This window comes from Athene noctua, chromosome Z, assembly GCF_965140245.1.
Source record: "Athene noctua chromosome Z, bAthNoc1.hap1.1, whole genome shotgun sequence".
NCBI lineage: Eukaryota > Metazoa > Chordata > Aves > Strigiformes > Strigidae > Athene > Athene noctua.
Window position 1 is genome coordinate 22,607,309 of NC_134077.1, and position 16,033 is coordinate 22,623,341.

The following is a 16,033-nucleotide window of genomic DNA, read 5'->3' on the forward strand; positions in this document are numbered from 1 at the left end:
TGAATTTTAACTCCTGACTACCATCAGTTTTAAAGTAATTTCATTAGAAATGCTTGTTAAAAGCATATTGATGGAATGAACTGGATTAATCACATCATTATGGAAGAAAATATTTTATGCAGGTATTTCTCTGTGTTTCCTCCAAATGTTAAATTTTTCCGTATCAGCCTCCCAGGAAGGGAAGAAGCTGTGAGAAGAAGCCTGGGGAATGTTGTTAGGTTTTTTATCTTGTGAGGGATGGGGAACTTGCACATCTTTGCAGTATCTGCTAATTTTAAAAGAAAATTAAAATATTCTTTCTCTGCACAGTAGCATGATATCTGACAGTCAGTCTGCTGCATGCTACATCACTGGTTGAACCTTAATTCTTCCTCTTTGGTGGTAGTAGAATCTGTGGGTGGGATGTAGATCCAGATTCTCCACACTGGCTACTCTTTCAATATACTGAACGTTCCCTATCGGAGAGCTACCTACTAGATTATGTTTGCAAGCATATGTGTAAAGGCTCACATGCACACAGCAGTTGCCAGTGTTTGGAGATGATGTGGCCTGACCACTTTGCAAAGCTAACCAGTGAACTTTCAGTGCTGGTTTTTGACTCGAGAACAGCTCGATCCCTCACTTGGAATAGTGTGGAAGATATCAAGGTGATGGAAAAAACTGTTCTAAGAAAATTAATCGACAGTTCTTCAGAGAAGCATTCTCTAAGGGATACACTAAGGTGGATAACTTGGGTTGAAGTATTTCTGTCATTGATAATCCAAGTCAGTTGCAGGACATGCAAGCTTTTGTTAAAGTTACTGAAACACATAGCATTTCAAATTGACATCTCGATGGTAAGAATTTTCTCACTATTTTAATCCTTCATTTTTATCCTGTAGATATCATTGCACTTGTGTGAATAGGTACAGTTCTTTCAACACAATAACATAATCAGCAATTTAAATGTTATATAGAAATATATTTAACGGCCTTTTTTCTTTTCTTCTTTTTTTCTTTTTGTTTCTTGGCTATAGGGCAGATTATACCAGAAAGAAGATTTGTGGAAGCAATAAATCGTCAAGCATATCAGTATGAAATGGGTGACTTTCCAACAGAGTGGGAAGGTAAATCCTGAATATTACTGTTTTATTTCAAGATAGTTTTGCCATTGAATGTAGATTCAATATTTTTAATGTAAAGCCTGACTACATGAATAGGTTGTCCATTATCTTTCATTTTGAGTAATGCGGGCTTTTGTTTAACTGTGTAATTGCAATTAATTCTTAAAGTAACCCCTTTACAAATAGGATAAATTACGTTTAGAAAATCAGTGCTTAAAAAAAATGTAAATAAAGCCTGTATGATCATGACTTTCTCCTATTAAAGGTAAAAATATTTGTGCCTGAGGGGGACCTGACAGAATAACCAAAACTTAATGTGTTAAACTTCCTAATTACACCTTCACTGCAGTGTTAATTTGTAGGTTAGTTCAATTATTGGTGGCACAGTGACTTCTCTTTTTTTATTTTTTATGGTGGCATTTGGTTTCCTATGCTGTTCCTTGCACCATCTTGTAGGAAGTTTGCGAACCATTTTTTTCCACTGCTACTGATGAAAATTTTGTCTGAAAATTTGGGACATGGAAAGAAATTCAGGGAGGTTGAAGTTCCTTAGGATTAGCTAAGCAGCCCTTAGAGAAGACAGATAGGAAGTATATTTTGGTCCTTGAGGCTGTAGGAGCTCGAGCCAAATGTGGTGTTAAATGTGGCTTAAAATCCAGGACTCTATAGCATAAGCAAGGAACCCCTGAAATAGAAGAATAGTCTACCCATCATTCCACATTGTTTTTGGGTGAATAATATCTAGGCATCTACCAGAAGCTGGTAGGTTTAAACCAGACTTAAATTTTAAGCAGTATGCAGTTAAACTGTGGAATTCCTTGTCATTGCATAATCGGCTTGCTGGAAGTTTGCATAAATTCAAAAAATGATTGAAAGAATTTGTGGAAGAAAAATCCTTCTCATACACAGATATTACTGTGGTTTAATTTGTCAGTGAGCTACAAATTAATGGAGGCTACAGTGTGTTTTGAGAAAATATAATACACTTGTTTTACCTCATTCTCTTTCCTTTGCACTCACTGTTGGCCCCTGGGGGAGATAATACTGAGCCAAGAGAAGACTTTGGTCCCATTATATCCTGTCATGGAGTCAGTAGAGAAATATCAAATGTTCCCATCTTGCATTTTATCATTGTCATTACACTGATTCCTATGATTTTTTCTGGTAATCAACTCAGGCTAGAATTAACAGCTAAAAGCTTCTCCAAGGTGTTTCAACCTTATTAGCAGCATTTGCCAACTGTGGTGAAACCACAGTATAAACAGCTTCTGTCTTCTACTGCCACAGTACCCACAGCTGGCAAGTCTTATTCTAGTTGCTGCTGTTTATCAGTCCAAGATAGCCATCTTCTGAAGGAGAGCAGCAGCCTTGTAGGTTTATCCTTACTAAATCATCTGGTGCTTGAACGGGTATCTAATCCAACTTTCTGAAGCTCTGCTTCCTCATCCAAAAGTTCTCCAGCCACTCCTGGTCATCTGTGTGTGACTGTCATGCAGTCGCTCTGAACCACAAACACTGAGAAGCATGTATAAAGCCTCAGGTGACTCTGCTCTGCTGTGAATGAATTCTCATCTAAGACCTGCAGCTGAGTTGAAAAGTGCAATCTAACCTGTATTTTTTTGTCCAGTGACAATTTAAACATTAGAAACAGTTTTGTGGAAGTATAACATAATTTTAAAAAGCCAAAACTAGTACTTATGCTCTGAGTATAGAGACTGTTCAAAGAATTATTGTGTCTTTGCTATATATTGAGGTGTCAATTACGGATGTGGGATGCTTTGAAGTTCACTTCATCACTACTTCTTTTTTGCCTTTTGTAAAATGAAAAATTCTCAATGAGTAAGAAATGGAAAAGAATTGAAAGAGTAGTGAGTTCAAATATTACTGTAAAAGCCAGTTTTGTGAGTGGTAATACAAGCTTTTTAGACATGCTTTGTTGAAAAGCTTATTACCATTCTGTCCCTATTTTTACCTCTTTAAGATTGGTCTAGAAGTTTTCCAGGCCCACAAGACCTGTGCTGAACTTTCAGTCTGTATCTTCTGTCCAGACTCTTGAAAATTACCCAATTCATTCTTTTTGTGGGTGTTCACTTTATAATTCCTGCTGTTGTGGATGCTGATCATTGCAAGCTAACAGTCTGAGACTTTGCAGAAGGATTTCTAAAATACTTGCTGTTTGAACAGTAAAAGATGAATATTAGCTTAGAAGGCTGTATAATATTTCTTACTTCTGTTTTCTCATTACTCTTGGAAATTTTGTGGACTTTCAATGTTCTAAGTCCTCTCTGCTGGACATCTCCCAGGGCCTTCTCTCCATATCCTGTGTATGCACTTTGACATCTGCAGCCTCTGCTTCAGTTTTGACTGGTTCAGCAATAGCAGTCTCCTTGCCTAGCCTTCCCAGGCTTTTCACTTTAAGGACCATGCTAAAGTTTCTGTTGCCTTATTTCCTCTCCTTTTTCTTGGGATCTGCAGAGAGCTGCTTTCACTTGTGCTGTCTTTGTTCTGCCAGGGCTCAGTTTTTTCACTTGCAGGTAGTCCTTATTGGCTACCTCATCTAAAAGCAGTCATCCCAGCACCCTTTCCCTCTCCTTGTTTTCCTATATCACACTTCGACTAGAAAAGAAGCCTCTTGTGACTGAAATGAATACAAGTATTGTCCCTGGAAATAACTTATGGGCATGAGTTATCTGAGGAGAACTTGCACAAAAGGAGGGACAAGTGATTGTTTAAAGGAGTGGGAGGAGGCTGTAGTGAAATTTGAAGAGGGTCTAAACTAAATCTCATTGTATATCTAAGACATTCAGCCTGGACAGCTGTTAAACTAAGGCGCTGATTTTGGTGTGGTGTTTATCAAGTTATAAACCAGTAATAAGGTAACTGAGACCAAGTAGAAAGCTATAAAGCAAATAGATATATTATAGACTAACATTATATTAACAACTCTGCAAGTTGTTTCTGAGACTCTGGAGGGAATGTTTGTGTAGTAGTCCTGTGAGTTTACTGCAGATAGGACTGAGAGCTTACTCCTGAAGGGGTTGCCTGGAATTTTTCTCCTGAAGATGTTAGTTATGATTGCTACACAGGATTAAATTTCCTAAATTCTCAGACATGAATTTTACAAAAGTTCTGAATGTTCATTTTGTAAAACTTTAGTAAAACTGAAACATGCTCAATATTAAAAGAATCGTCATCCCTTGTGTTATCCTTAGTCATAGTGTTAAGCTGTACACAGAATATTTGTACACAGAAAATTAAGTTGATTTTAATTGTAAAAATCCAAAAGTGTGTTTCCTTTTGTACTGTAGTTTTGAATTTGGAATGTAATCCATATGACCGATACAATTGTTACCTGTTTTAGACTAGATGTCAGGAAGCATTTCTTTCCAGAAGGGGTTGTTAGGTGTTGGAATGGGCTGCCCAGGAGGTGGTGGAGTCCCCATCCCTGGAGGGGTTTAAGAGTTGTGTCGACACAGTGCTGAGGGATCTGGTGTAGTTGGGAACTGTCAGTGCTAGGTTAATGATTGGACTGGATGATCTTCAAAGTCCTTTCCAACATAGATGATTCTGTGATTCTGTTTTTGTTTAGGTGAAGCCTCTTACATTTTACTACGACGTGGAAGTGCATATTTTCTTTTCCCTAGGCAATATGGATCCTCACAACATATAACCTTTCTGTATTCTTAGTTCTGAATGTTCACCTACTGTAGAATGTGTAATTTACCTCTTTGGGAGATGTCGATAGTACTCCTTAGAGGAGATTGATAATTTTACATACCGATAGAGATTCACGAGATTGCATGCTTCATGCCGCATTTTATTGCCCATCTCCTCCTAGTCTTTTTTTTTTGTGTTTCCTGGTAACATTTAGTGATTAATGGGACTCTTCATTTGCATGCTCACTTTTACGCTCATTACAGTGTGTTATGTGCCAGTAGAAATCTTAAAGTTCAATGAAAAACTCATGCATACTAATAAGAATGCAAATGAGTGCTGATAAAAAAATGTGACAGTCTCAAGGTAGGAAATGTCCAGCTACCTTGCAAAATTCCTTATAAAAAGTAGCACTGCAATGAGTACAGAATGCAGGAAGTGTTATCCAAACAAAATTAGAAGCAGCAGCATAATTAGTTTGAAAATGAGGCAATGATTCATTTTGGCAGAGCTTTGGGGAGCAGGGAAGTGTGCTATGATTGCAGTCAGTACCTTCTATACTTTACCTGGTTTAAAGCGTCTTGGCTGACAATGGTGAGGGCATTTTGGTTTGTTAGTGTAGGGAATGAGAGTGTTCATGTGGAAGTGTTTTTCAGCTGTAACTGTCACTGGACACTTTTTAATTAAGTATATGCATGTGTGGATATGGTGTTCAAATAATACGTAATAAAGCGCCTGCCTGCCTTGTTTCCATCAACAAATATTTAACTGTGGTATAAATCTGTTCAATAATTTAAATCTGATTTGATTAAAAGTGTAATGGAGACCACAAAGAAAGGTGGAAGAGCTTTTCCTTTGTGAAATTGTATACACTGAGTATTTTTCAAAGACAATGCAAAATGTCTTAATTTCAAGATTTCATTTACTTGTTTTTTGTTAAAATTAGTGCTAACTCAGTAGTAAATCACTGGCTATATTTTTGTATACATTCATTCTTCCTTTAACTGTTACCATTAATTTCTCTTATGCCTGAGTTATGAGGTGGTCGTGGGGTTTTGAACCTTGTGTTGGATGCTCAAAATATTGTTGATAACATAAAAAAAATTGAAAGGCTTTTTAAATTTTCTGTCTGAAGGTGGGAATTAAATATATTAGAGTCCTCCTATTCTTCTTCCCAAAGACTGAGGAGTGGTCATGTGAATTATTAGAAAAATGTATTACTTCTGAAAGACTGATAAAACTATTAAATGCTAAATTGCAATATACTAAAATGTACTCAATTCAGATTATGTTTTCCTTGCTTTTAATCTTGTAATGTATCTTGAGTTGTGGTTTATATACAGTATTTCAGAAATAGATTTGCACAGAGGTAATGTTATATATTAAAGCTAACTAACTTCATTTTATGTCTATAAAGAGATTTTAGTAAATTTTGTTGTATTTCTCCTTCAGCTACATAGCAGTGAAGGTATGTTCTATTAAATAATGATTTTCCAGTGCAGCTCATCAGACATGTTAAAATTAATTTACCTGTAGGAATGTGGAAAATGGTATCCAGTCTTTGTGTCAGCAAGTTTTATTTCTGGTTAAACTGAAAAAGATTTGTAGTTCTGACATTTATTAGAAAAAAGGAAGTTTGGTAGCTGCTACACATTCAAATGTGTGTTAGATCTGGAAAGAAAAATAGCACAATGTTATAACAGTCCATTATTTCTGTATTTAAATAGATACAGTCTGATAATGGAATGTTTGAAAGGAGAAATCTTCCTAAATTAAGGATTGTTTTGTTGCTTTTCACTGTTGGTACTAATTGATATCTATTAATAAATGAAAATGTGATATGTAATGCTCCTTGCTTCACAGCTTCTGTTCGCAGGACACATGTCATTGTGTTACCATTCACTGTTCTGTCTGTGGTTTGTTAAACTGAGGCAGATAATTAAATGATAAAACTTCTAATAGAAGCATTTCATTCATCTGAAAATTACTGAACAAATAACTGCCTAAAAGTTCCATCTGCTATTGAAAGAAACCCTACTATAACAGTTATATTTCAGCAGTAGTTTCTAACTGCAGCTTAATTATTGTAAAATTTCAAATTTTAAGAATTTTTCTTTAAGAATCACTAATTGTAATCAGTTGAAGTTAAAATGCATCTGGTGTCAAGAAAATACTGGCAATTTCAAAAAAACGAAGCAGTTTTTAGGTGCTGAGAGTTGTGGAATTGGAACTAGTCATACTGTACTTCCATGTGACAGAAGCAAAACGGAAGATGATACTTTGTTAAAAGGAATCCGTTAAATTTTATCCACAACAACCCCCAGCAGCGCTACAGGCTTGGGGAGGAGTGGCTGGAGAGCTGCCAGTCAGAGAGGGACCTGGGGGTGCTGATTGACAGCCGGCTGAACAGGAGCCAGCAGTGTGCCCGGGTGGCCAAGAAGGCCAATGGCATCCTGGCTTGTGTCAGCAATAGCGTGGCCAGCAGGGACAGGGAAGGGATCTGACCCCTGTACTCGGCACTGGGGAGGCCGCCCCTCGATTCCTGTGTTCAGTTTTGGGCCCCTCACTACAAAAAGGACATTGAATGACTCGAGCGTGTCCAGAGAAGGGCAACGAAGCTGGTGCAGGGTCTGGAGCACAGGTCGTACGGGGAGCGGCTGAGGGAACTGGGGGTGTTTGGTCTGGAGAAGAGGAGGCTGAGGGGAGACCTCATCGCCCTCTACAGCTCCCTGAAAGGAGGGTGCAGAGACCTGGGGATGAGTCTCTTTAACCAAGTAACAAGGGATAAGACAAGAGGGAGTGGCCTCAAATTGCACCAGGGAAGGTTTAGACTGGATATTAGGAAGCATTTCTTTCCAGAAGGGGTTGTTAGGTGTTGGAATGGGCTGCCCAGGGAGGTGGTGGAGTCCCCATCCCTGGAGGTGTTTAAGAGTCAGGCTGACATAGTGCTGAGGGATATGGTGTAGTTGAGAACATTCAATATGAGGTTAATGGTTGGACTGGGTGATCTTCAAGGTCTTTTCCAACCTAGATTTCTGTGAAATTTTGAACATTTAAAGCTTAATTTTTATGCAACTTTTAAAACTGATACTTTTACTTTTTTCTCCAGCCGTATCTTTTATTGGTGAGTGTCTAATATACATACTTCACTATACCTGATATCTCTACCGCTTTATTGCTTTTCTGGATGATGTGGAACTGTTGCTAAGTAGAAAGATGACCTGTCAAGAGGAAAGGTTTATGTCTCTGATTTTCTCTAGTAGCATTGTTGATCCTTTTACAAAGAGCGTCTGCAAGGCTGCCAGCTGAGAAGTGCCAGTCTTGGTCATGCCAGTTTAGTCTCTGATCTTTCCAGATTTTTTTATTGGAAATCCTCATAAAATTTAAATGTTTGATTGTGCTACAGGTACATGCAAGATTTTCTAGTTCTGTAGATTTAATAGGAAGTCATTTAGTTGTATTTTGGATTATTTTAAGGGACTGTTTTTCCTTTCATTAACATAAAACTTTAGCAGAAGGAGTGATGTTGACTGTTCAGTGCTCAGTTGCTTCGCTACAATGACAAATTTGGGTCTAATCTTTGTTAGAACCAAAAGATCTCTGAGAAGAGCTGGCAGGGACTGCTTTTAAGAAAATGTTCAAGAACGGTATTTAAAAGAACACATCTTCAAAATGTGTCATCTGATAGACAAGAACCAAAAGTAATACCTTGCTTTGTATCATTACAGATATTTTACTGTTAACCTTCAGTTAAGGCCGTTGGCCTTGCCATCATGGCTAAATTACAAGATACATAATTCCATTTTGCCTCATTTAATTCCATTGTTAATGTTAATTAGAAGCTATTCCTCCTAAAATCCATTTCATAATTTTGCTGAAGCAGAGTGGTTTTAGTGTTTCACCCTATGTGTAACTGCATTTTCAGTAGTGAGGTGACATCATCACTGTACAGCTTCTAGTGTTTTGGACTTGCTGACTCATTTCCTAGTTCCCCTCAAAATACAACACAGATGGTCTTAGAAAATTTAAATTTGGAATAGTTCCTTCTTAAAGCATTTCTGAAACTTTACAGGCAGCTACAGGTCAGACCAGGAATTTGACTGTTTATAATGAAAATGTCATTTTTGGTTTAATTTTTCAAGCACAGTAATGAAAGTCTTAATTATCCAAACAAACATACAAAAGAAGATTTTGCCATATCTCAGCACTTGTAACTATTTTCTTTATGTTTGTTCTTCTGTTCATTACTGGCCATTTACATTCTGCTACTCATTCTTTTGAAAAATATGAGCAGAAAAGACAAATGTCTACAAAATATACAACCCAATACCTACCAATTGTGTGGATTGGAAAGGCATGAAAAAATGTTACAGCAATGATACTTTTGAAGAGTGATGGAGATTGTCTTGTCCACATTCAGGTGATTTGTTTGTCTAAAAAATGACTGTAATAGTTGGAGCCATCTCTAGTAATTCACTGGCTGAATGAAGCAGGACCTGACAGAGTGCCACTTCTGGCTCTTCATTGGGATCCTTTTGGATTGTTACCTCCGTCAGTCCCACACTAACCGTCAGCATTTGCAGTGGGAATGGGCATGTCTATTGATTTTGATTCAGGACAACTGTGGTTGTCATTGCTTTCATTCCTCTGGTGTCTTTTCCAGCATGAATTGAGTGAGATGGAGAGAGCCTTCCCTCAGTTACAGTACCTCCCACTTGATGCAGTGGGTAATCCCACACACCCATAGGACATGGTGCAGTCAGGGCTCTGCCTCTTCAGGCCCTCCATCAGGGTTGGGGCTGTATCTTGCATCTTTGCAAAGGAATTCCAGTTGGCACTAATGTAGATTGGTTTTCAGCTTTAACAATGCCTGAGACATATACACTTCTCTGGAGTGGCAGCAGTCATCTTCTAATTTTTTCAGGGTGAAGCTCAGCTCTGTGTAGCAAGCTCAGAAATAGGCTTGGGCCATGAGCCCTGTTTTTTAAGCCCTGTTTTGGCAGCCAGGGTGGTATGTAAACTGTGCTCAAGCTCTTCTTGCAGAGGTGATTTTTTTTTTCCCCCCTTTCTTCCTCTGGAGAGTATTGACATGGGAAATGACATCTTCAGTCTTTATGTTTTGGGAAATGATATGGCTTGCCAGGTTGTGGCAACTTCTATTGTAATGTTTTATATAAACATTTGTTTTCTGTTACAAATTCATCATAATTTTGAGTTTTAATGATCTTTGAAGTTTTGAGTTTTAGTGATATTTGAAATAATCAATTTGATTTTTATTTCTTTTGCAGCATGGATAAGGAAGAAAAGAAAGGATCCACCCACCACTGAGGTGAGAGAGATTAATTGTCTTTAAAATTCCAATTGTTGTAATTAAACTACAATAACTAATTTATAGTGGACTCATCTGTCCAGTAATTTGTCGCTTTTGGGGGAGAATTCAGCATGTTGCTTTCATAATTAATGACATTATACACAGACTAGATATCTAAGAAAAAGAAAAAGATATGGAAGTATGAACTCAAATGTTCTTTAGTTGTTACTTTCATCTGTGTGAGTTCTTTAAGATGATCTATGTGGATTCTTTAAGATGATCACGGCCATTCAAGAGTTTCTTTAACTAAATGAATTCTGAAATTACCACTATGAATTTTTAAAATATGTCTCCTATGTATTAATGCAGTGATTTTTTTTGTCAAAATTGACATTAAAATTCAGGTTTCAAATCCAGTTGCCAATGGATTCATCAGTACAGGAAGACAAATTGCACTAACATTTTACAATGCTAATGAGATGGGGGAGTTGCAGCCATGACTTTTTCCTTAAGTGGTTTGTAATGGAATGAAGCAGGGAAATATCCCACAGTCTTTCATGCTGAATGAGTTTGTAAAGAGTGGAAGGAGTTTGGCTGTTGATCTATGTATACAGATGCACACACATACACTATCTGCCCCGGATTTGTATTACAAGTTGCTAAGCACCAGCTTGGAATCAGTGAGTAGGTGAGGCATGTTTTACTACAGAAAATTTAAACTGACACCCACAGAGGCAGATACTTGACTTGGATCAGTAGGAGTAACTGTGTTGAATTCAGTGAAGCTATACTGGCATGCTCTAGCCAAAGATTTGGTCACTGAGGTCTTCTGGAATATGCTAGTTTGTGAAAAGTTGTCCTGCCTGCCTGTGTGTTAAGAAGATCTGAGGAAGGGCTATAATACACCCATGAATGGAAGAAGTTTAAATTAAATTTATCCTTGAAGCTTTTTAGGACTTAGAGCAAATTAACACGGTTTTCTTTGCATTAACATTCAGAGAAGCATTAAGTGTGATTTTTAAAAAAAATTTTCTTTTTTCCCCCTCTTTCCTCATCCTAGTTACTTGTGAGGAAGTGATACTTCAGCAGTTGTTTTGTCTAAGCTTGGAATGATCTCCTTTTAAGTAGCTCTGGTTTATACTAACTGTACACATACAACTTTTATTGTTGAAATTACCACCTCCTGTGATATTTGAAGATGGAGGGTGTTGCATGTCTTTTATCCTATCATTTCCATGAGAAAGACTGCCGTGGTAATTGTGCTAAGGTAAACCTACTCCAGAGAACGCAGGCAGCCTTGGGTTAGAATTGGTGTGGTAAAGCTCCTCCTGGTGCTGGAGGTGTTGGTTCTTCTTCAAAATATGGAGCAAAGTGAGAGGTGAGAGAACTGTGGGTCAATAGTGTTTACTATTAATTACTAAAATTACTATTAATTAATTAATTAATTACTAAAAAATATTTTACCTTCCAGAAAAAAACAGTTTATGGAGAATGAAAGATTATGGGAGTAATGGTGCATTGAGAGCTTCAGGACTGCTTATACCTTTAGTTTCATGAGGTAATAGACCTGAAAAATAGCTTAGCTTCTAGGTTCTTTACCTGCAGCGATGTGCATTGCCCTTATCAGAGCAGAAGTGATATACCAGGAATTTGAAAAGTAGTTATCTTTTCTTTCAGTTAATCTCTAAATTGATTTTTTCCTGTATAAGAAGAGGTAGTTCAAATAGATGTACGTTAAAAATTCTTGCTAACATTTTGAGAATAATGCTGCAGTCACATTTTAAATGTTTGATAGTGCAACTTAATTTTTTTTCTACATTAGTGTAGAGTGATATGTATTATCTACTTTTCTTCTGATTTGAAACTGTTATACCACAAACTCTTATACCACAATATTGTTATAAATATAATTATACTGGTGAAGTACATATAGAATACTGTTTGGTACCTATTTGTAAGACTGATTTGCTTTAGTGTTTCAGCTACATAAACTTTATTGGCTGCTATTCTGTATTCCCTTCTTGAAAGTAATGCTGATATGGTAAACTGCTGTTTGACAGCTATGGAACGAGGGAGTATTTGTGACCATATTTCATGTTGAAACACTGTATAACAAATCTCCTTGTTCTTTCACATAATTCTCATGAGATGACTATTTCTGAAAAAGGATGCAAAGCCCACAAATTTTGCATTTTTGCAATAATGACATTAGACTGTCAACATCATATTGTAACACCACGAAACAGCATTAGAGTTCCTAAAGCATAAGTTTCTGCAGCTGAGCCTATGTTCCTACCTTGATGGCCTGTAATATCACTTTTTTTGATGGTTTTCCTTTTTTTCCTTGTCCTTTGCCCATTGCTTTTTTCTTTCTAATATCAAATGACATACATTAAACTTTATTAAAATTTTTGTTCCCTTTCTCTGCTCTGTTTGCCTACCATCTCCATTTAGTATTTTATATCTGGGGTTTTTGTATTTGTCAAACTTGTCTTTTATTCAGCTCTCGGCTATGGATGATAGAGGTTGCCAAACTGCTCAGGCTATGAGGTCACATGATAAGCTCTATGATCAAACTTTAACTGAAAAGATTGCAGAGACGCGGCTTCACAAATCATCTGGAGCTTACTGATAGCACTGATGACCATATTTTGGGAACCAATGGTTTGGTGAATACTGTAGGCCAACAAAATGTCCTTCATAATCATCATGATGTGTCAGTCACTTAGGTGAGAAGGAACGTGAGTTGTCCTTCCTTACACTGGTCAAGGTAGCTGGGTCATGACACCAGCTAAGTCTGTTGATGATGTTCTTAAGACTTGATAATGTTTTAGGTTTAGCCTGTTCTTTCTTCCACAAACACCTAACTGATCTTTTTCTGTTTCTATTATAAAGCTTTCATTTTCTCCCACAAGAAATTGATTTCCATCTCTTTTTCTTTAGATTCTACTTTTTTTTTTTAAATGAAAGAATACTCCAGTGACTTCACAAGACAACTTGTTCAGTGTTAAGTGTTTTGCATATTTAACGTTTTCTTTCCTTCTTGTGCCCCCACTGGTTTTTCCCCATTTTTGGAGAAAGTCACTTATACGTACTGGGCTAGTCATAACCCAAGAATGCTGCTCATCGCTTTCGTTGTTTCTAATCTGACCAGTAATGTAAAGCATGTTAGTAGTTGGAAGCCTTGGGTTTGAAAAGCCAGCTTCTGGGATACTGGCAACATTTGGTTGCCTTTTGGTTTTATTACAGCTTGAAATATGCCAAGTCTCAACTCAGTTATGATGAGGGTGATAACTTTGCAAATGAATGCAGATCAAGTTGTTTCTTATCTTGTACTTAAAAATATTCTGTTCCTATGGTAATCAGGAAGTCCATCTCGATATAAAGTTTTGGATCACGTCTGTACCCAGTGTAAGCATGCATGTGTGTATAGACATACATATACACATACTGCTTTATAACAGGTGAAAATCTGAGCTTATATATATATATATATATATATTTGCATTTCTATAGCATTCTGTCATCTGTCCTTTTATATATATATTGGGTATGCTTATATATGGTTGGCTGAAGAAATATTGTCATTACCTTTATTCCTGTGCAGCTGTAAATTATATTTTAACCAATCTAACAAGTGATGAATAGTTAAGTAGACTATTGCCTTTCTTTGTTATGTATATAGGAAAATAGATGTATGTAGTATGGTTTTGGGCAAATAAAAAATGTGTCCTTGTCTAGAGAGCTTGTAGTTTTAAATTAATGAAAATGTTTTTAAAGCTACAAATATTAAAATATCTTTAATCAAATGCTATATTGTGGAAGCAGTTTTAATAATTTATCACTTCACCTGAAAATTAATTTACCTGCTAGGCATTAATATTGTCAGTATTTATTAACAAAAGTTGTCTGGGGATGTAGCAGTTGTTTTACAGGAGTGATGTTCCATCCATGCAAATTATTTAAGAGGTTATTCCCATCCATTCTTCAAGCCATAGTCCATTTTCATTATGGCTCATTAACTAGGTTGTAAGGTAAATAGAAATGTGCTGTCTTGCATACACTCCTACCTCCCAGTTTTTCTTCTGGCTACAGATTTCACTCTCAACTTAAAACATGGCATCTTTATGTTTTGGATTTTTCACATCTCATTTGCAAAGGAAAGGAAAAATGCTCTTGGGAGACAGGGGGAAAGTCCTGTTCTTCACGACTCTGGTTCTTGGGCTTATGTTGCTATTCCATCACCACATGTAGAAGGTGTTAGTGTAACACCTATGGGACCACTGTGGGTACATCTCATTCTTTCTATGCACCATCATGAATTTCAGGCAAAGTTCTGCTGGTAAGAACTTCTCAAGACATCTCAGCGCTTTGTTGATAGGGAACTTTGCATGACCTTCACAAGCTTTGCTGCATTCTACATCTGTTTTAATTTAAAAAAAAAAAAAAAAACAACAAACCACTTCATTTAAAGTTTCAGACAGCATTATGTAAATATACTAAAAATACTAATGAAAGAGATTGTTATTTTCTGTTGGTGCAGCTCCTGATTGAGATAGTGGTTGGATGCATAAAGTATGTGTAAGCTTTGGTTATGGTGCCTGTTTCAAAAGAGTATATCTACCTCTCTATCTGTGTCTCATCTTTATATGATCAGTGCGTATGTAACATACAGCCAGATTTTCCCACACACAGATAGTGGGAGTCATATCAAAATCGGTTTAGGTATCTTGTATCTAAGACACATTGAGTCTTAAGCTTCTAAACCTGGAAGAAACTAAGAGGCATATTTTTAAGGATGTAGCAAGCCTTATAAATATCAGATATATAGTGAGTTTTTCAACCTTTTTGTGCTTAACTTCTATTTGATTTCTTTAGTATTTCTGATGTCAGAAGGCATCAGATTTGTAGGGGGTTTTGAAGAACCCTTCTGTCTGTAACACAAGGTACATGAATGTATTTAGAAATCTAACCCTTATTTTTTCCTGTAACAGACCTTGTAACTACTCACTACTTCTGACAGTGTCCTGAGATTCAGGAGTCTTTGAGTACTTGGCATTGTTCATGGCCTTGCCTGTAGAATGGAGATAGAAATAAAGTTACAGACTATCTTGAGGGGCCAGAAAATCCATGAGGAAAAACCAATGCATAGAGAAACTGCTATGGAGAGAAAAGTGGTTTCTCTGAACCTGCCAATGCGATATCCTGCAGTTGCTAGAGGTGTACCTATAGTAAGGCTACTCCGTGAACACAGATCTTCAAGTCATCTCACTGTTAAGTTAGATGCTGCTTGTGCTGTAGTGCACACAGGGCTTCATAGCTACAAGTTCTCGGTTTGAATTGAAAACTCACTGTTGCTTTATATGCCCGTGTATATATGTTACTATTTCATGGGAAGTAAGTAGAATTGCATGTTCCTTTAATTAGTGTCCAGAGCCTGAAAATAGTTTGAAATAGAAAATCACAATAAATGACTGGTTTTGTCATGCATTATGTACTTGTTACACGGTAATAAAACTCAGTGACTTCTGAATTGCATGGTTGGATGGAAGGTGAAATGTTAAAAAAGGAAACTTTTTATGACAGCTCCTGTCCTCTTGCAGACTCTTTCTAGCATTTCCATAATTATCTGTTTTGACAACCTTCTTGTCAAGGGAGGAACAATATACTTCAGTGAGTTGTAATATGCATAAGGTTTCAATGATTGTTTTTTCCTCCCCCCACTTCGAATAATTACATTGAAATTACATTCTGTTTGGTTGCCGCAATGCATACCCACTTTTTCCATTTATTTGATCACAAGTACTATTTATGTGAGAGATTGTGTAATCAAAACTAGCTTCAGTCATGCAGATTAGTTTACACAGAATTCACAATCCTTTAACCGGAATGGGATGCAGTTTAAAGAAATTCTTTGTTTGACACTGTTGGGATTGCACGTTATAGTTTTACTTTGATCTTCTTT

General features: G+C 36.9%; 1 protein-coding gene across 1 annotated transcript in view; it reads left to right on the top strand.

The window, feature by feature from the left end:
- NDUFAF2 (NADH:ubiquinone oxidoreductase complex assembly factor 2) overlaps window positions 1-16,033 on the top strand; it is a 71,759-nt gene that overhangs the window by 42,568 nt on the left and 13,158 nt on the right. Inside the window, exons 2-3 of the mRNA XM_074933084.1 lie at window positions 1,017-1,106; window positions 10,046-10,086. Of these exons, the coding sequence (XP_074789185.1) occupies window positions 1,017-1,106; window positions 10,046-10,086 (131 nt within the window). The remainder of the gene's footprint in view (window positions 1-1,016; window positions 1,107-10,045; window positions 10,087-16,033) is intronic.